Raw genomic sequence first — 21,404 nt, 5'->3', positions numbered from 1 at the left:
CTTGCATGTAAAATTAAGCTTGTTTGTCCGATTAAAGAGCTCTGTAACTCGTTTACACTGACCTGTATCCTTTTGCCCCGTCTACAAAATTCCCATGAAGAGTCAGCGTCTTTAAGTTCGGAAGAGCAGCCAGTTTATCAACTTGCTGGATGCTTTCGATGACATTTGCGTGTAGGTAAAGAACTTTAAGGTTCTTGTACTCGAGCAGTGCCTAAAACGAAAAAATCGTATTAAAAATTATGTTGTCTTAATCCACCTGCTTAATCGATAATACCAGGACCATAAACCACTCATGTTCGCAATTTGCATTGAAAATTAACCATTACTGCAAAGCGCTATTAAAACCGATACAAACACGCTTGTCACGGACCTCGCTTATCTTCGGTAAGTCGTTAAACGATAGGTCAATCCACTCAAGCGTGTCGGGAGCGTCTAAAATCGCTTGGAGCGCTGTTGAGAATCCGTCGAATGAAGAGATTGAGTTGTTGCTCAAACGAATAGCACGACTGTAAATATGGTTTGATTATTTGTAATCCGTATCTAATATTTTAACGCTACAACTATTTTGTATTTCTCAGTTCTTGTATGACACTTAAATATGTTTAAAACACGGTGGAAAAAATGCTAAAAGCTAAAGTGATGTATACAGTTCCCAAGGTCTTTTATGTGACAGATGGTGTACTTAACGGTCACGTTTATTAATCATTTTGCATACCCTACCTGCAATATTTTACTGGCTGCTTTTGGGCGCCCTCTTCCTGGTTTTCTGGATCCTTACGATCGGCGCTAGGTGTCACACTAGGGGCTGTGGATTCTGGTGGCAGGAACACATCAACGGTGACGTATGCGTGGGGCCCTTCTCGTGGAGTGGTTCGTGGGAAGTCTATATAACAAAAAACTCTGTATTTTTTTCAGGGTCAACATTTTGCACTTAGCACCGTTTCTATGACCAAAAATGTCTGGACTGAACTGTTTTGGACATCAAAGAAATAATTTATTCCTAAAACTAAATACATATTAAATTCTGAAACATAGTGACAGTATATACTCCACACAATGCATACCTGACATTTTCCGAGCATCTCTAAAGGAGAAGTCGGCTGGAGGACCGTTTTCTTTAAAGTTGTCTTCTTCTGGTTTCATTCTGGCTAGTATTTCTCCAACGCTGTATCTGCAACATAAAAGTCGCCATAGTCACTACCAAAACAGTTGAGCAGTTCAAAGTTTGTATTTTTAACCAACCCTAGCTAAAATTTCCTTGTAACTTTTAATGAAAAAGTTTGGGAGTTTGGGAGAAGATGGGACACCCTTTTCACATACATCACATATTTTCTGATCGTATTTTAAACAATTAACGGTCCATGGGAGTGGTGAGAGTACCGTTTTATAATTCTTTGGTTGTTCTTCGTTTGCTACCAAATGGGAAGGGAAAATAGAATAAAAAGGTGTCCCGTTTTCCCTGCCATATTATACGAAGTATTCGATGACTGATGCAACAACTTTCTTCACATTTTTAACACCCTTACTTACCTTTTCGAAGCTATGCTTTCGACTTCGTAATGGTCGAACTGTTTTGTTGGTACTGCTACTTCCATGTTAAAACAATGGTGTTTTTTACTATTTAAACTTCTTTTACTAAAATTGTTGATCAAGCAAAGGTCCTGTTTACGATCATAACCGCGCTGTGCCTCTCTGAGTGTTTTAATACACTATAGCTTCAACGCCCTTCAACAGTCTGAACTTGCCAAACGATCAATTTGAAACAAATATTGTTTCAATATTGACTTTTTAGCACAGAGAAACTGCTGCGTATGGAGTCACCGTTCAATTTACACAGCCGAGCGCAAACAGACCCCAACACTAGACTAGAGTATTTGTCTAAAGAGACTTACCTTATAATCAATGGCAGGACAGCATACCAAGCTGGCTTGTTGCTGTATTTGTGGCAAAACAGCGTATCTTGTAGCTTGGGAAGACGACACAGTGTCTTGTCTTGTCGAGCAACTTATAAGCTGGATGGGGAGAATACATACAGCGATGTAACTCAGTGGTAACAGCGGGCAGTCGCGAAACCTGAGAACATTGCTTTGTGTTTCGAAGAAGTGCGATCGATTTAATTCCACTGCGTCATACTTGAGACATAGAGTGTGGACATTAAATTTCTTGAAAGCAAACAAACAAGTTCAATTTGTCGCTTATACACAAAATGTCCATGTTCATACATTTTTCAAATAATATTCTTTATAAAAGTTTCATTGCACCACAAGATATTGCCTTCTAATATTTATTGAAATTTGACCCCTTCGCGTATTTACGGATTCCTCGAAACAAAGGTCCTTTGTAGTGTGCTTAACATATTATCGAGAATTCTGGATGGTATTAAGTTTCATTTTACAGTCGCTCTATAGCCCATACCAAGCCCTGGACCATATGACATGCCTGTATGTGCGTATGTTGCTGTAGAGTTGTAAACTGTTTGACGCATTTTGCATGCGCCTTGGAACTCTTGGCATCGTATCATATTAATTCACACTTGACTCAACAATTTAATTTTGTAATTTATAACAAACACACGCGGTAACCACAGAATAAAAGAGACAGCGGAACTTAAAAATTAAAAAAATGATAATACAACTCGTTTTGTTGCAGTATGCTTAAAGCGTAACATAATTGTTCTATTTTGGGACGTCATCAGTGTATACGTCAGTGATGTGAGGCGGAAAATTCGATTGAATCGAACGACGAAAAGCTGTCAAAAGACGACATGGATATAGATAAAACTGAGGATATGGAACTCGATGATCCTTCTGAGCTCTGGCGCCTTTTGTGTTGGGTTATTTGTACTGGAATCTCGTCATTGCCTGCCAAAGAAGCGCGGCGACGCTTCCGCAAGAGAGCGATAGCGAGCAACAGTGAAAACACGGCGAGACAGCACAGTGTGGCGATCGTTGCCAAGAAGACAGGGTTCTTGTAGAATGTATCTTCTTGTGGGGCTACTGTAAATGGGATTATTTCTATTAGAAAAAAACTTGGTCTTGAGTTTCAACTGAATCATAAATTCAAAATAGCTAACTTACTTGACGGAAAACCTTGATTCTGTTGCACTAGCCTATGAGTCCAGAATCCCTTCGAATATACCGGACCAACTGTGAGATCATAGTGAGAAGTTTCTGTGTTCTGGACAGCTGCAAAAAATACCACTGCTCAGTAAGAATTAATGGCAAATAACATGAAGTAAACGACAACAGTTACCTCTCTTCTCAACCGTATGAAGCAGTGACGTCACCGTTTGACCGGGCAAGTTAAAAGAAGCGGTTCTGAAATACAACAATCGTACTTGTATGTTCATTATTTACCGTACGTGTTTTAAGAGCACTATCGCTCCAGCAGTCAATCTGAAGTTATTGTCAAACGGTAAATTTTCGGTACATGTCAAGTTTGTAGTATAATTAACCAAATCTAGCCTAAATTCTATAGGTCCTAAACATTCTATATGACCCTACAGCTACAGGCATAGAAAAGAACCCATCATGTGTAGATTAGCCAGGGTTTCGGCTCCTACCTGTTACTGCTGCAATCTGGAGAGCAGTCGTGGCCGATGCAAGGATAGACCGAACATTGAATGTAAAGAGAATTCGACGAAAACGAAAACACTTCTGCTGATAACTTTATTCTTGCTTGTGAATTCCGTCCATTGTCCAGCATTGTTACGCCGTTGTACATAATGGTGCAGCTGTGACGTCATAGACCAATAGATTATGACGCACTTAAAAGTTGAATTACAACTACGTACCCATTATTGGAAATAATCTTTTTTCGATATCTGTGTGACGTCACCCAGCACGTATCCACGACAACGTTGACGTCATTAGTTGATCGCGATGGATTGTTGGTCTGATGAGAAGTATTTTATAACATACAGCATTAATACTCATATACTTGTACATTAAGCCAAAATGCACTATAGTAAAGAATCCTTTGGTACAGATTACGCTAAAGTTAGTATATAGAACGTTGGATTAAGCTATTAATGGAAAGTGTTAGAGGTTGGAAGTTTGGTGTTACTGGTCAGCAGATAACGTAGGTCGTAAGGGGAAGATCTTCACTACCATCAGTAGTTAAAATGCTGTCAATGTTACCTTGACGACCACGCCAACGTATATACTGTCAAGTGGTCGTAGCAACGGAGTATTCTCGAAAGTTCTCGAAAACGCTTCGTCTTTGAATAAAACAACCATTGCTTCCAAATCGCTCTGATTGGTCGTTGGGTTACGCATGGATGCACTCGCTCTGTATAAATTATGAAAGTAACTGTTATGAGATTTTGGGGTAAACAGGTTTTCATTTGTAGAGGGATTAAGCTATGTATTTGGTCATATGTGCAAAAATTCAAAATGTGTTAAACAAATGGCGATGTATGTATAGAGGTGGATTTTTATTTGGAACAGTTTTCGAGTCAAATATGGCAATGCTGCTGTTGATGCAAATCGTATTTTACTTATACGCAAATTGATAACTTAGTTAACAATATCTGATTTGCATTTTGTTTAAAAATGTAAATTTCTTTGTCATTGGATGCAAAACCAGGCTATCTTTTTTGAACTTACACAAGACCTTCTTTTGCTCCTGTAGAAAGACGTCGCATTGTCACTGTTAGGTCAATAGGGTAGTGACATCGAATTTGAGAGCTGTAAGTGTATCCTATAAACACGACGCTTGCTTCTCTGTTCATATTGCTCACGTGGTTCGTGTAGATTACTTCCGTGTCCGACACCTGCAACAATTAAAGTATTATGACATATTAATCAGGCTGTGACGTAATCTAGTGAATCACTTTTTGTGAATCTTAATCTTTTCATTCGTCAAAACTTAAAACCTTTAAATTATACCATCGACCCAAAAATACAAAACAACAGACCGAAATAGTACTTTAGCGGTTACGTCATGTTTTTTAATTTATCGGTTTATGTTGTTGTTGTTTTTCGGCACCTTTAACCACTTGCGAAATCAGTAGTTTTTCGCTATAATTATAACTTTCCGTGCTTGCAGCTGCTGGCAATTATTGCAATATTTCGTAGCACCTACTTCTTCAACCTTAAAACGTAAGCTACTTATCAAGTGTTCACTCCAGATATAAATATTTTATGTCCTCCCCAAATACACATACAAAACCAGCTTTAAAATATTAAAACATGTTATTTTTCAACGTCGTCGAATCTGAATGAGCTTGTTTCTTTCTCGTCAAATTTAGAACAGTTGTCTTCATGGTGTAATAATATCCCAATTGGCTGACGGTGCACACGAACACTAGTGTGAACTGTTATGTCATACTTAATTGCCCGAAATACTTAACTGTCTGTTGAGAATTAGTGAATCAGCTCTTTTCCGAACACTTTACTTTATAGCTTAGGGAAAAGTACCACATAATATATATCTATTCGCTAACAATTTAAAAATTGCACTTTTATGGTACAAGGTTTAATTAAGCCACAAACGCCCATTTTGTAGTTTGTTTGTATTTAAATTGTATACCATTTTGATGGCACCTACCGTCCTAGTTGTCCCACACGACGCAAAATCTCTCAGCTCGAACACGTAATGTTCTCCTTCCCGCCCTCTTGCGGTTGGCACGCAGGCTACGTCATCAAGGTGAAGTTCGGACCTTGGAATGTCCAGCGACATTGGTCTTGCACTGGACAGTGATATCAGCATGTGACGATGGCCACAGTCGACTGTCACTTCGTTTCCTATATTGTGGTAGACGTATAATTATTCATAAAACATACTGTTTGCATTAACTACTTTAATGTATACTGTTGGCTGTTACTGCCACTGGATTTTTCGGCCAGAATTTTAATATTGCTGCCCGACGTTTCGACGTCGAATTCAGGTCGTCCTTATCAAGGTGAAACTACTTCAAGTTTATAATTTTATTAAATTCTTACCACACACGTCTTCGTTGGGGTAGAAGCTTGCCGGCCATGAATACGTCATCACGACTGGAGACCACTCGTAGATGAGATTTGCCCGAGAACCAGTAGTTAATACAGCGGTCGTGTTTTGAATATCTCGACCCAAAAGTTGCTTCTCGTTAAACGCGTTGCAATCCCCGAGCGCCCTTATCGCTGCGAAATCGAGCGAAGTATTCCACAGTGAAAAGCCAGTGAGTTTCCCAACAAATGGTACGACATTTTCTTGGCTTGTGTTGTTCGTTTTTAAAGTAGTTCCAAAGTAAAATCGTCCCCCAGGTAATATCTCAGCAACCTGTGAATAAAGTTCAGAAGTGAATAAAGTTTGATGCGCTATTAAAAAAGAATGGATTTTTTTTATGTATATTAGGGTGGGGGAAGATGGGAAACCTTTAGCACGTAATATCCAAATATCCTAAACGATTAACAACGGTCTATGGGAGTTGTGAGAATACGGTTTTATAATTCTTTGAATGTTCTTTGTTTACCACCAAATTAAACGAGAAAATAGAATAAACAGGTGTCCCATCTTCCCTCACCCTACTATACATTCGAATTGATGGTTTGTAAGGCGGTTTATTTTGTATTCGACCGAACTTCGACGTATACAGGTTATATTATAAAAAGTTGACTAAACAGGAACAAAATACGGGTAAACAAACTTATAATTCCAGGTATAAACTTACCGGCAGATCATTCATTTCTTCAATAAGGGTCTGGTCCATAAACGCACGGAATATTCCTTCAGCCTCCCACGTCACGCACACGTGATGCCATCTGACGTCATCCATACGTAACTGCACTGACCGCGACATGCGGCGACCCGAAACGACGAGATATACGTCATAATTGGAAGTGTCACTTGCCGAAGGTGACTTAAAAGCCAAAAGCGCGAATTCCACTCTGTTGTCTATTGTGTACGCTACAATCGTTCCAGTTTGTTTTAGATTCGTAGATTTCGCCCAAACGCACATCGTCAGTGACGTTAGAGGAGATTGGATAACGTCATCGCTTGTCCAAGCAAGTGATGACGTAGGAACAGCTTGTGACGTCACTTGAAAATCGGTGACGTTGGGTAGATTCAGGACGTCCCGATGAAACCCTATTTGTAAAAAGTATGCTTTTAAAATATATTGACTTTACGGTATAGTTTTCAAGCAAAACAGCTCGATCAGTGTCTTTATAGACAATATGATTGTTTTAAAATTGTTATGTTCTAATGTAATACAACAACTTTTAACAATTTCACTATTTTGAACATGGCAGGTACACCTCGGTTAAGTTATGGCCTTTACACGTTTACATAAAAAAACGAAATAAATATTTAAACAAAAAGAAACGGCAAAACATGATTGAATTTTAAAATGTGTAGTTCAAAGAGTATTTACTAAATGATGAAAAGTGATATATTTGGTAACTTATGTTCAAACTCCTTTAAATATAGTAGGGTTGGGGAAGATGGGACACCTTTAGCACGTAATAACCAAATATTTAGATCGTGTTTTGAACAATTAACAACCGTATATGGGAGTCGGGAGAATACGGTTCTATGATTATTTGAATGTTCTTTGTTTGCTACCAAATGTGACGAGAAAATAGAATGAAAAGGTGTCGCATCTTCTCCCGCATTACTATACATGTAAAGGCTATTGCTTCCCAGTCAATGTATATACACTGTTTAACGTTACTTACAGACGCCCAGCACATTATGCGTTAATTAAACAAATTAGAAACCCATAAATGCCATCGGCCAACCGCTAAACTCATTCAATGTCAATTTGTTCAATACTTTCCCACTAAAGCTCACACAGGAATGTGGCGTGGTTAGAACTTGAAACTTAATTTTCTTCTACATAACACGGTCTCACCTTGAAACCCATACACTGTATTGCATCCTACAGATAACAAAATGGCCAGAAGTGCCCGAACAGCATTCATGTCTACTATTCTATTTAAAACCTAACGATCTGTAATGATACAAAAGATAAATTTAATAAATAATATAACAATGATAGCATTTGTTTGTACTAACGCGTGTACAAGTTAATGGTATACTCATAATACGGCGTAACTCGTACGTAACAATATGATTTGTTTCGACATAATTACGACAGTTATGAGCACTGTCGAACGCGAATCCCTATCATTTAAACCGGTTTAGTGTCAAAACGGGAATTGATTTGACAAATTACACTGCATGTGCGCATGGCATTTGCTGCAGTGTATGGCGACATAGACGAATACCTGCTGTGTCGAAAACCCGACGGGCAGGTTCGTTCGTTTTAATCTAGAAGCATTGACGGCTTCAGTTCAAGTGTGATGGTCTCGTTTAAGTGGATCGCATAACCCGTGCGTTCCTCCATAGATATTAATTGTGCTGGTTGTGCATTATCTAAACAAGGCATGACCGCTGTCTTGTGGTATGAAATCTTTGCAAAGTAACATACGTGATGACTCGTAAACTGGTACGAAGTGTATGAACACCCGTGTTATAACGATGTCGTTTTCCGGTCACGCGATGATAAAGCAAGTTACATTCATTCATTTATTTAATACTAACATTTTTATTCAGGTATGCTTTGCACTAATCGTCCCGAAAATTGCATTTGGTTTTGAGTTGGAGTCTACAATTACACTTTATTACAATGCCGTTCTTTTGAGATATCACAATAAAATAGACTTCACTATTACGTAGTTATACATAGATTAAATTGCAACAGAACACCCTCATCTTTTTACCATATGTCAAAATGATCGAAAGTCAGTTTAATTCCAGTCATTATTTAACCTGCCTGGCAAGTGTAGAAAATGTAGAACAATATAGGCTTAAGGGCATTTTGCAGTTTTCCTAAACAACACGATAATCCGACTTTTGCTTTTGTGTTCCTTGTGCCGAGATAATCATTCTGGCCCGCCATGGCCACCAGACTAAACATTTGGCCATATTGGTATGTTTCTTTCTATTTACCTTTATGAATATTTCAGTTTGGTCGAAAGCGTGTCATTGCATGTCTCCTGTTACACCAGCGCGATATCTATCTTTCACTGGATTACTATTAAGCAAAAAGCCCTATTTCGTAACAGCTTTCAATGCGTATACCCCTATACATTGGCCACTGCACTCTAAACATTTTTGTTACTTTATAATGACTTTTACCACGAATGATTCCATTAGTATACATAAACTATATTGTGGTATATCTTCGAAGACATCAAACTTTTTAAAGACATTAAATTTCACTTTCAATGTTGTACTTGAGGTAAACATGATTTCTTATCTATTTTATTCCACACATTTACAGTTGTAGAACTCCTGCCCGCTTAACTTCAAGTTCAAAGTAAAGTTCAATATTAATATCTTTTCATATATAAACATTCTAAAGTATGCTCGCCTTTTTACCTTTCAAAAACTCTATTATCTTCAATTACGCTCGCTGATCTAATTATTTTTTCTCTTTTGATTGAACTTCCACCGAACCGATATAAAACCACACACACATGCTGGCATGTCTCCCACGCCATTTAAGCGCTATTTTCGTAAACAAAACTCATCGAGCACTTGCAAAATCTATTCTGTGTCACTCCGTCGAAACATCGCGGAAAATTAATTTCGAATAAACAACCGATTCTGTCCGTGAGACGAACGAATAAAAAAGACACGCTAGTTTCTGCCTGAAACCGGTAATTATTCGCTTTGCGGTCACATCGTTGGGCTGGGCCTGACGAATCAACATTTCAGTGTTTCCAGACAAAAAAACAGTGTTTCCGATCTAAATTTTCCAATATCCTTCTTAAGCATACTGCTAATTTCGTATTGAATATCATCTGTTTTTTAGGCTTTAAAATCTATAGGTAACACTGCTGTGGCAGGTTACCAACAGCGTACTTTTTAAAAATTCCTATTAACTACGAATTAATGTTTCAACCAAGGTCACTGCGTCGTGGAAAAGCACTCGAATCATCTTCCAGAAGCTGTCATTATTCTACAAACGACCTAACGTATTCGTCACTGGCCCAAATCACCGGTTATACAAATTAACCTTCGTTTAAATTATTGTTTTCTTAACTTGACTCCACATATTCAACTCAAACTTTCTAAGTCTAACTGTTTTGACTCGTATTCATTTCGACGGTAATACCTCAGTTCCGAAAAGGTGTTTTAAAATCTCTAAATCTGTCTTATTAACTGCAACCAGGTGTCTTTTTACTCCCAGTTATTTGAAAGACTGTTGCCTACTTCAAACGTCGTTTATTTACTGTTTATACATGGCAGCACGCGGCTGTACATACAAGCAAATTTGCTCCGACGCGGTGTATCAAGCTGTAAAAATGTACTTCTAACATGACGTCACAATTGGCGTTGCAACGTGACAGTGAAGTTGCGCGAACGAAACTAAACGCCCAGCAAATCACAACTCAATAGAAGATTCGTCGTAAACAGCAGATGAAATAGGCGTGGACATGAACGCCCTAAAGATTACGAACGTCTATCTTGCAGTTCGTCGATGGTTATTCCAAAAATCTGCTTACCGCCGTATTGTAGACTTTTTGTCACTAACTAAATCTATCGAGTTCAAATCCTCGCTTTTTATCCCTCTTCAGTCTATATATGTTCCCAACGCTCGCACTATCACAATACTTCTTTCTGCCTCTATAATCCTACTTATTTCACTGATCTATATCACCTTGCCATAAACCAATTACAATTAGTGTATTGCGGATGCACTTGACCATTTAACCTTACTTTCTTTATGACGTAACAACCATGTTTGTGAGTTCATAAGCCTCCACCGTAAAGTTGAAGTTCATTCTACAATTCCGCCCAGTGATAATGTTTTATGACGTAACAACCGGCGTTGTTACATCCTCATACCGTAATTAACCACGGCGCGAACGTTGCCGCCCATACACAAGAGCTAAGTAGTTAATAACACCACAATTCCCCCGGCCCATGATGATAATTACTGCGACTTACTGCGTCGCAACTTTTCGAGTAAAATCGACGACTAAAACTGCTCGTTTTCCCAGCGACATTTACCGTATAACTGCGATAATAACTAACACGCACTCGTATATACTTTACTTCCTGCGCAAAGTTCAGTTACACGCCAAGTGATTTTAACTGTAAACTTCACCGAAAAGCGAAAATTATAAATTTCGTCAAACTGATTATAAATACGGGAGAAATCATCGAATTCAATTTAACTGAAAAATTATTGATTCCTAAAAGGAAATTATCTCGTTTTAATACTTCCTTTAACTTTCATAAATTAAATTTTAGAACCGTAAATCTGTCCCGCTTTATTGAACCCTAAATTTATAACCAGTTTCTAATCGCTAGCGTTAAATCAGTTTCTTTACTAGGAAGACGGAAACTTCTTTGTACTTGTTTACACGTATGCATTACGTTGGGGTAAGATGGGACAAGTTTTTCTTCTCTTTTCTCGCGACGCATTTGGTAGTAACAAAGAATAATTGTACAATAGCCGTATGGCCCCGCTACTCTAATACAGCGTTGTTAATAGTTTAAAACACGACCAGAAAATGTGGGATATAAGAACTAACGGTATCCCATATTACCCCATCTACTATTTGGCGTTCTTTATGTATTGTGGGGCTCACGAGCACTGGTTCTGTGATGCAGTTCAAAAAGTAATTGTAAAACCATTTAAAATGCGAATCTTGCGTTAAATACCTCTCATCTGTTCTTAACTGTAAATAGTTATTTTTATTTCGAAGAAATGTGCCCTCGCCTTTAATTTTATAACCATCGTTAAAATATGAATAAAATGCAAACAAAAGTCTGAGTCACCAAAATGCAATTGTCCGTATATAACTACCACCAATTATAGCAACATCTAAAATCGTTGTTTTCAATTGTTTGTCGTTGTTAATGCTATATTTATGTGGTCGGGCACGCGACTGCCCTTCGCCCCTAAGCCCCTAAGCCCTGAGCTGACATTGTTTACAAAATAAAGGCTTGTTTAGATTAAAGTCTCAGTGTAGTACCTGCGTATATACAAGGTGCGTATACAATATAGGTTAAAATACCGTAACCTTTATTAATGAATGGACTTACATATGCAATCCGCACATAACGGGTCAACAATTTAAAAACGGGTTAAAAGTTCACATACTTATAGTAGGGTGGAGAAATGAGACACCTTTTCATTCTATTTTCTTGTATCATTTAGTAGTAAACGCAAACCTTAAAAAAATTATAAACCGTATCCTCACGACTCTCATAGACAGTTGTTAATTGTTCAAAACAGGCTCGGGATATTTGAATAATATGTGATAAAGGTGTCCCGTCTTACCCCACAGTACTATATATATATGCCAACTTAAATAATAATAAAATAATTTTGGGTGCCCTTGTCGCATTTTAAACCCATATATTTGTTTGCATTCTGAAACGGACTTACGTTTTAATTATAGCCCAACAATATACAGCGACTTTGCATATTCATCCGTATAGGAAACTGGTGTAATTATCCAGCGCGCCACTGTATTTAAGTTTAACAAATCGTTCGCATTATGCCGTCACAACCTCAATTAATGATCTCGGAAACAAACGTCGCCTGCAAGACGCAATCGTGCGTGTCGCTGCACGGATATTATTATGACGTCACAATTGAATTGCATTCTCTGCCTGGCACAAGTTATCCATTTACTCGGTACTTTGTGCAACATCGGCTCGGTTTGTAATTTACAATTGATCAGCGTATTTGATTTATATTGTTATAAAGTACTGAAGGTGTTTATGTTATTGTAGCCTTGCATTAAGCGTGAACCATATGCTGGAATATTGATTAACTTTAACGTAGGCAGTTTTGTTATCCGTCGGAGATTTATAAAGTTAGCTGTTTATATTTTGGTAGATTCAACTTAGTTAAGAGCCTGTATAGGTTTCGTGGCGAACCTATTTACAGTCGTGCCTGCGTTTTCTGTGAAAATGGTTACCTAGTGGGTTTATTCGTTTATGCATGTATTAATATGCTCAAATTTGTTTTGTCATTTATATTTTAGTGGATTCAACTTAGACTTTAGAATAGGTTTGTAGTGAAGCTATACAGCTGTGCCTGTTTCCTGTTTTGTTTGCATTGCTATATTTAACATGGACGACCAAAGTAAAGAAGAAGAAGGTCTAGATCCTCGTGTACAGGTAACTAACATTAATAAGTATAACTGTTGTTTTCGTATCATCCAGTATTGTGATATGCAATATACTGTAAAGTATTGAAAGTAATGTGTTTACTGTGAAATTGGACGATAACGTAAAAAGATGTACCATATTACCCCACCTATACCAGATTGGGATCTTTTATACTCCTGGTGTCGATCGAGTCTGTAGGGACATTTTTCTTTATGCCTCAAATGAACGATTATGGTCGTTAGATGGCGGTGTCCATTACGGCAATATAATGTACTGTCAGTAAGAATTGAGATGTATTTGTTTGGCCAATAAATCAATTCTGTACTTGTCTTAAATGTAACGTGATTTAATGTTTGAAAAGAAAAAAATGGTTTTACGCCACTGGTATAAAAATGTACTCTAGACTAATGCATTGTGATGTAATAAATAATTTCTGTGACGTTTCCGGAAAAATTCCCGACTTTGTATAGGAAATTTGTCTCGTGTCTTTGGTGCCAGAAACGTTTAGAAACGTTTTCAGGCAATCAGTTATAATGTTGGGCCAAACACAGCGTATGCTGCAAGTAATTTATTTGGTTGGTTTGTTGACTTTCGGTCTTGCCTTGTTGTGTACTGTAGTGTGTTTTGGTGGCGCAACTACTTTTACACTAATACAAACGCAATAAATCATAGCTCAGAGGTTGCACCATAAAACGGTTTCACTTTATGCACAGTTGGAGTTCTAACATTTTGTTAATTAACATATCACAACATTTGAAATATCAAAAATTTTCCAGAAAAAATAGTATTAGTTTCTTTACAAAGTTTTGTCTCTTTTTATAACCTAAAGTTTGTCTTAAAGTTATTTTTTTATCTAATTTTCTTTGCCAGGGCGAGCTAGAGACCATGAACCAGTGCACCGATCGAATAAACAGCCTCGAGCTCGAAATCTCAGAAGAAAGATTAAAATTCAAGAATTTACTCTCCTACGCCACCCAGCAGATATCTACATTGGGAAAGAAATACTCTAGGTGGATCGAGAGAGCCAGGCCTTACTATGACGCAGCTAAACAAGCAAAACAGGTTGGCTAAACTGCATCTTGGCGCAACTTTTGTTATTTGTATCGTTTTTTTGGTAATGACTGTGTTTTTAACAATTAACAACAGTCGTTGGAAGTCGTGAGGATACAATGTTATAATTTTGTGAATGTTCTTTGTTTATACTACCAAAAAAAAACGAATGAAAAGGTGTCCCATTTCCCCCCACCCTACTATACATAGATTTAATTTTTTTCTTCTTTGGTACCACGTAAAATGGTTTGCAAAGTATATGTGACTGTCATGAACGAACAAATGTCGCTATTTATCCTCGCTTGGCGAGGCAACGGTAGTCGTTACTGCAGGGATGTTTTGTTTCACACATCTCATGGGCCACAGGCTTTTGCGTTTTTTAAAAATATTGTTTTACAAATATATCACTTATTTACACAGGCACACAGCGCCCTCTTGCGAGCGGTCCACAACTTCCAGAAATCGAACGGGATTCACAGAGCAGCAAAGGAAACGATTTCCTTGGCAGAGCAACGACTTCAAGAATTCCCAGGGCAAGAGGTCGACGCTGCTTGGCAGGAGATGCTCAATCTACAAACTGAAAGATTCATGGCAGCGGAGGCAGACAGGTCGATTATGACGTGACACTGCCGCTTGTGACGTGCATCCCCCCCTTTTAAGCAACGCACTTTACTTACAGTGACGTGCGAGCTGCTATTTTTAATTATAGTCTCGCGTGATCGGAGCGAGAAAACTTGATTCTCGAGAGCCTCGTTAATTGATCGGCGGGGCCACTCGAACCAATCTGCGGCCGGATTTTACATTTTCCCGATCTTCGATTTCCGTTGAGCAAATATCCGATATCATAGATTTAAAAAGACGTAAAAACTCCCGGGTGTCTTCGTTTCGTTGGACATAACGAACGATCGCGCTTAATTACATTCTCTACGCTTTATTAATTATGCGAACGGAGGTTTTCAGCTTATGACGTATTGAATCCGCATCGATGTGAAAAACCGATGACTTTTAAATAATTTTGAGCTGTTTTCGGAATACTGTCACATTTCTTCAAATAAAGATTGGAATCTTGCGTGCAATAAAAACTGCATTAGGTCGCAATTAGTAAAACGCCAACGTTCGTAAAATACCGCCATTTTAGGTTGTTGTAACTTATACACACCCGTGGGAATAACTTACAAACTAATTTGCGGGTAATTAGCCCGATATATACTTTAGCCAACCCTTTGTTATATATACATTGTCTTATATATTATACATTGCTACTTCTCTATAGTTATAACATCGCACTTTTTATTTGGGTCAATAAGATAAAACAATTTCACCTAATATATAGTAGGTTGGGGGAAGATGGGACACCTTTTTATTTTCTTGTCCCATTTGGTAGTAAACAAAGAGCATTTAAGAATTATAAAACCGTATCCCCACGACTCTCATAGACCGTTGTTAATTGTTTAAAACACGATTAGGGTACTTGGTTATTATGTGCTAAAGGTGTCCCGTCTTCCCCCGCCCTAATATACCAATTATTTTCCATGTGGAACTGATAGTTTGATGCTAACAAGTTATATACAAATTTTCACCAAATTTTCATTTTGTCAACAGTGGGCATAGAATTCCCAGTTACAGTACAATTAAACTTGTGTAAAATATCACAATCTATAACCAGCACATATCAACATCTCCTTATATTGAATGTATACAGAACACGAAGCCAGCGCATTCACCAGCAAGCTGCTCGCAGATATGAATACCTGGATCAAAAAGCCCAAAAAATCAAATCGAAACACAAACGTTCAACATCTAGAAGCCGTGTCTACTTCGAAACTAAAGAAAAACTGGAACTTTCTCTTCAGGTGTGTTTGTGCGGCTGTATAGTGGGTGGGGGAAGATGGGACACCTTACCATTCTATTTTCTCGTCCCATTTGGAAGTAAACAAAGAACATTCAAAGAATTAAAAACGTATCGTCACGCGACTCCCATAGACCGTTGTTAAAACACGATCAAGATATTATTTGCTAAATATGTCTCATCTTACCCCACAGTAATATACTTAAAAGTTTATATACAAAATATCAACCTGTGTTTTATGGATTCTATTCTATGTGTGTAAGGCCCACGAGTGCACGCCCTATGTCCTAGGATTTAGGCCAAGATTGGCCCATTACCCCATGTTTTATGTATATATCACTGCACCTTTTGTGGCTAATCATAGATGTGAGATTCTCATTTTTACAAACAGTTTTTCATATATAGTACTGTGGGAAGATGGGACACATTTAGCACATAATGTCTAGATGATCGTGTTTTAAACAATTAAAAACGAGTCGTGAGGATACGGTTTTATAATTCTTTGTATGTTCTTTGTTTACTATAATGGAATGAGAAAATGTATGTTCTTTTCTTACTATTTCTCCACCCTACTATATATCTCCAAATTAAATCATAATCTATAATAATCTATATTGTTAAAGAATTGGCAAGGTGTCATTATTTCACGTTTCTGCATTGATATAAAATGGAATTGAATATATTTGAAAGCTTTTATGTTTAATTTATTATGTGGTCTACATTTTTACTGACTGCCTAATTATCTAGACAGTGAATTTGGAATTTTGGCGTGTGGTCGGGTGTATAGTCTACGCTTATACAGCTTGTCCTATAAATAGACTAAACAGACTTGTGCTTACCCGTTTTATAATAGCACGGCTTTCGCCCGAGACTGTTGGATAAGTATCTTTCGCTGGCCCTGTTTGCTGATAAGCCTTTTAAGTAAACTAAGTGTGAAACAACTTTAATAATGTATGCTATGATCCAAAAATACAGAACACGCGAGATAGCATCATACCGTAAGCTTCGCGTGCGATGCACGATGATATGGCCTTCGTTGATGTAATTATTTTCCTTTAATTAATTCATGTATCTTTCGATCATATATTAAAATATGAAAGTGAATAGCACGTATTAATGTAGTTGAACGTTACTGTTTTCGTCTTTCTGCCGTATTTCCGGTAACAGTATGTGTTTAATACGCCCGAGAACTGTAAGAGCCATTAACTACATTATATATGGGGAAAGACGAGACACACCTTTAGCACATAATATCCAAATATCCTGATCGTGTTTTAAACAATTGACAACGGTCTATAGGAGTCGTGAGGATATGGTTCTATAATTCTTTAAATGTCCTTTTTTTACTACTAAATGGAACGATAATATAGAGTGAAAGGTGTCCCATCTTCCCCCACCCTGCTATTTATCTGTTCGTAATTATGCTTGTTAATCACGCGATTTATATGTGTTACATTCACATATATTCTCCACAATTCGTCTTAACTGATTTTAGCAGCCGTCCACAACTAACTTAATCGATGTTTTTGTTGTTTGTTTTCCCGAAAACGAAATAAAAGTTAAATATAAACCACCAACAAGCATATCTCACCACACAAAAAATTAAATCAAAACAACGGGATTTCAGCTTTCTTTTTTCATTTTTTATTAAAAACTGATAAAACTGTTCAAAAATAAAGTTTCTTCCTTTTTGGAGATTTGTTCCAGGAATATAAAAACTAAATCAATGTCACATTAGCGCGTGTCTTGTAAACCGAGGATTACCCCACCAAGTATTCCAACATGTCGTACAAAGCTTGCAAACGAGTTTATCGACACACGTTACCCCATAGAGGGCGTATTATTATGGCATTGCGAAACCCTGTTGTCACTCAATTTAACGATCGAAACCTTTCCTAATGTACAGGACCGAACCTTTGGAATTGAATCCAATAAAATCTATTTCGTTTATTCATTGTAAACTTGCAGTATAATGAACCTTTACCGGCTGTATAAACTTCACACTACAGTTAGATGAGGTGTATAGGCATTTTTTTAAATTATAAAAACATTTTAATAAAAAATACAGTATCATTTATTCTATTTACTGTCAAACACAACTTGTTTTACACTTTTTCTTGTTCATGTTTTAGCAAAAAAATGAGGTCTAAGTCAAATTTCAAACAAATAAATGTCAAGTCATACAGTGTATGACTGATACTGTATCAGAATCAACTGTCACAGCATGACGATAACGTTTCGCTTCCAATCTATCACCAGCAACAACGCCAAAAAGTTGATGAACTGAGTCGAAAAATCGAGGATTCAAAAGCGAAATATCGCGAAGCTCTTGCGAGACTCGGGATGATATCGCAGGAGATTCACGAGAGGAGGAAAATCGCCTCCGAGGAAATTCTGCGCGAACTCGACGACGAAGTTGATTCCACATCATCTTACACCGAGCTAGATCTTACCGGACCAAAGGATTATGGTAAAGACGGTTTAAGGAGTTTTTAAGACAAGACTAAAACCAAACACCTTTGTATTATAACAACTGTGGTTGCCCGTCACGCAAAGATAAATAAGTTACATTCATTTTTCCGCAAAGTTATATATATACGTCAATACGTGGTAACTCGTAAGCTGGCACGAGGTGTATGAAACATGACACCCGTGTTATGGCGACTATACTTGCCCCACCATGCGAGGATAAACAAGTTACATTCGTTTAGGTTTGTAAACCTTTTCCCTCCATCACAGAAAACATTGATGATCTCGAGGCAGATCTCGAAACTTTCTCTTTTAATGACGTAGACAGTGACGTCAGTTTGAGCGGATCTGACGAGGACTGGGATGAGAGTGACACTAGCGCCAGCAGTGAGTGATGACGTCATTATATGTCGTCACAACTATGTTTACGTCATTTTTTTAAGGTGGACGTACGTCATCGTCGACGTCACCGGGAGTCGTCCGACGTCATTTATCACGTCACAAAGTCTTACGTCAGGTGAGCTCAAACTCAGCTGATGACGACACATGTTCCGTTACAAGGAGAAACAGACGAAAGAAACTGACCCCACCTAAACAAGGTGAGATAAGGCCACAACAATAAAAGTTGGACAACACATTTTTACAGGAAAACTGGCCGTAGTTTTGTGTCCAACATAACACAGCGGATAAAAGGATTATGCTTAACTTTTCCACATGCAAAATATTGCAGTCATCGAAGACATAAAACAACAGTGGCAGTTTTTGTGACCCTTGGTAAACTGATTTATTTGCATAATAGCCTTTGTGACGTCATATTTAAAATATAGTGTAGCCGAAATTCTTTTAAACCTTTAAGGTTTTAAAACATCCTCGGAGATAAATGTCAAATTATAATCTAATATTGTATTTTTCTTGGCGCGTCGTATTGGCATTTTCGACGTCATATGTTTGACGAAAGCATGACGCAACCCAATGACGTCATACATGGATTTAATCCGGAAGAATACGTAAATCGGTCGAATAAATAATGAGTGCCAACATTAACATGTATATTTAGTAATATACACAGGTCAGTTTAGCAGAGTCGTTTCTCACCACCAAAATACTAAGTTCGCTGTATTAATAATATAATTATAACACCTTTTCTTTGTCTCTTCGATTACGGTAGAGTGAAGATAGAAAAATATTTGAAACGAAAAGACAGGTTATAGCGACAACATGTTAGACTAGCATTTTAACATGCTGGTATTCAATATAACATAATTTCACATTATTATACAATACTAATTTATTAATTTCTACACAGATGCCCTATTAGAAGAAACTCCCGTTTTTGCCCCTCAAGCCCCCCAAAAGCCAGCGATACCCCCCAAACCAGCGGCCCTGCGTCGACCTTCAGCAGCCAAATCCACCATTATGACGTATGACACCCTGCATGGCGTGGTTGCCAATGGTAACGAGGACAAATCGCAGGATTACGATATTTTCGAAGATTTATGTTGATAAATGAGTTGGGAAATATGTGACATATCAAGGCTAAATGTGCCTAATAGGGCCATGGCGTATTTTCTTTCAGAGACATTATATAGTAGGGTGGGGGAAGATGGGACACCTTTAGCTCATAATAACCAAATAACCCTTTGTTTACTACCAAATTGGAGGAGAAAATAGATTGAAAAAGTGTTCCATCTTCCCCCACTCTACTACTATAATTATTTTTTTCAATAGCGAATCTAGGACATTTATAATTAGGTAAATGCCAATATTTGTCTCGTGTGGCGGGTCAACCACAGGCGTCATAACACGAGTGTTCTGTTTCATACACCTCGCGCCCGCTTATTACGAGTTACCATGTATGAATAAATGAATGCAACTTTTTTATTTTCAAAATGTTGAGAAAACGGCAGTCGTTAAAACATGTTCTTGACCAACATGACTTTGTTATATTTATTTAACGATTATATCAGTTTCTACATATTATGCAATGTTTATTCTTCTAACAAGAGAAAGTATTTTGTTTCCGCTAATCCCCAAATAATAATGCGGATTCTTGGGTTAGATAATGATACGTTGTTTGTTGAATGTACTCATTTCGTCGTAAGTAATGTACAAATCTATAGAATATCGAACAAAAAATAACCATGCATTATTCAAGCTTTTTAAAAATTCATGCACACGTACGTAACTACAAAGGGACAAACTCTAAATATGCTTTCTGGCACTAAACGGCCAATTAGTAATTCGCGACGCCGCTTTAGCGTGTGATGTGCGAAGAAAAACAGCATTTGTGCCAATGAAGCAGCGCGTCTTGTGACGTCACAAGTCAAAGTTTCTGGGGAATCGGCGCCGCGTCGCCAATGCAGAGGACTTGCTTTGTTCTTATTGATCTGTAGTGTTTTTTCGTACAAGAAATGAACAATTTTTGGTCACAAATCCAGCCGATCTTTTTGCTCCATCAGTGTTTAATAATTTAGAAGTGCGGTGCGCCAAAGACAAGACTTATCCTCATAATTGTGCGGTAAGCGACGTTTTCGCGCTTTTTTCCTACTTTTTGTTGCCCAAAATATTCCAGGCGAGAATTGTTAGAGCTTTAAAAGCGAAGTGCGGAGGCAATCAGGTTCAAAACGAATTTGAGCTTTAGGACGAAGGGTCATCTTTCTTGAGATGGCTTATAGCTTTTAAGTGGAAAGCTCAAGTGCGAACGTTATGGTTAAATATTGCATTGGTTTTAAATAAAGTCTTATTACAATTTTTAGATGATAACCTTGCTAGTGTAAGTGTGCTTTAGAGAACCCAACATTTGTGTCGTATTTTTTATTTAAATGATTAAGATACGCTCACAATGGCCGTGAGATGCTTGCAGCTGTGCTTACAGATATTTCGTAAGGTGTGAAGGTTTTTCCAATTTGCA

General features: G+C 37.7%; 3 protein-coding genes across 5 annotated transcripts in view; 1 reads left to right on the top strand and 2 right to left on the bottom strand.

Moving 5' to 3' along the window:
- The window catches only part of LOC100179568 (leucine-rich repeat-containing protein 51), a 2,912-nt gene extending 860 nt beyond the window's left edge, over positions 1–2,052 (bottom strand). The window contains exons 1-6 of one of the 3 annotated variants that reach the window (XM_026840662.1): positions 1,893–2,052; positions 1,531–1,585; positions 1,065–1,171; positions 721–883; positions 371–506; positions 63–211 (exon numbers count right to left, since the gene is read on the bottom strand). In XM_026840662.1, the coding sequence (XP_026696463.1) occupies positions 63–211; positions 371–506; positions 721–883; positions 1,065–1,143 (527 nt within the window). In that variant the 5' untranslated portion in view covers positions 1,144–1,171; positions 1,531–1,585; positions 1,893–2,052. Of the gene's footprint in view, positions 1–62; positions 212–370; positions 507–720; positions 884–1,064; positions 1,172–1,530; positions 1,871–1,892 lie in introns of those variants that run through there. The other 2 variants (XM_002120452.5, XM_002120520.5) reach the window with 2 other exon arrangements.
- LOC100186594 (SH3 domain-binding protein 5-like) overlaps positions 1–21,404 on the top strand; it is a 26,003-nt gene extending 4,599 nt beyond the window's left edge. The window contains exons 2-9 of the mRNA XM_002119936.5: positions 12,999–13,134; positions 13,996–14,187; positions 14,596–14,783; positions 15,878–16,028; positions 18,284–18,494; positions 18,764–18,880; positions 18,937–19,092; positions 19,800–21,404. Of these exons, the coding sequence (XP_002119972.1) occupies positions 13,087–13,134; positions 13,996–14,187; positions 14,596–14,783; positions 15,878–16,028; positions 18,284–18,494; positions 18,764–18,880; positions 18,937–19,092; positions 19,800–19,996 (1,260 nt within the window). The 5' untranslated portion in view covers positions 12,999–13,086 and the 3' untranslated portion in view covers positions 19,997–21,404. The remainder of the gene's footprint in view (positions 1–12,998; positions 13,135–13,995; positions 14,188–14,595; positions 14,784–15,877; positions 16,029–18,283; positions 18,495–18,763; positions 18,881–18,936; positions 19,093–19,799) is intronic.
- On the bottom strand, positions 2,539–7,956 carry LOC100184217. Its single transcript, XM_002120324.3, has 11 exons — positions 7,838–7,956; positions 6,656–7,071; positions 5,946–6,264; positions 5,551–5,747; positions 4,608–4,774; positions 4,140–4,290; positions 3,794–3,894; positions 3,563–3,733; positions 3,253–3,317; positions 3,078–3,185; positions 2,539–2,996 (listed from the first exon to the last, which is right to left on the bottom strand). The coding sequence occupies exons 1-11, from the start codon at positions 7,905–7,907 to the stop codon at positions 2,704–2,706; spliced, it is 2,058 nt and encodes a 685-aa protein (XP_002120360.1). The 5' UTR covers positions 7,908–7,956; the 3' UTR covers positions 2,539–2,703.

Source organism: Ciona intestinalis, chromosome 2, assembly GCF_000224145.3.
Source record: "Ciona intestinalis chromosome 2, KH, whole genome shotgun sequence".
Classification (NCBI taxonomy): domain Eukaryota; kingdom Metazoa; phylum Chordata; class Ascidiacea; order Phlebobranchia; family Cionidae; genus Ciona; species Ciona intestinalis.
This window is presented reverse-complemented; position numbering and strand designations above follow the sequence as displayed.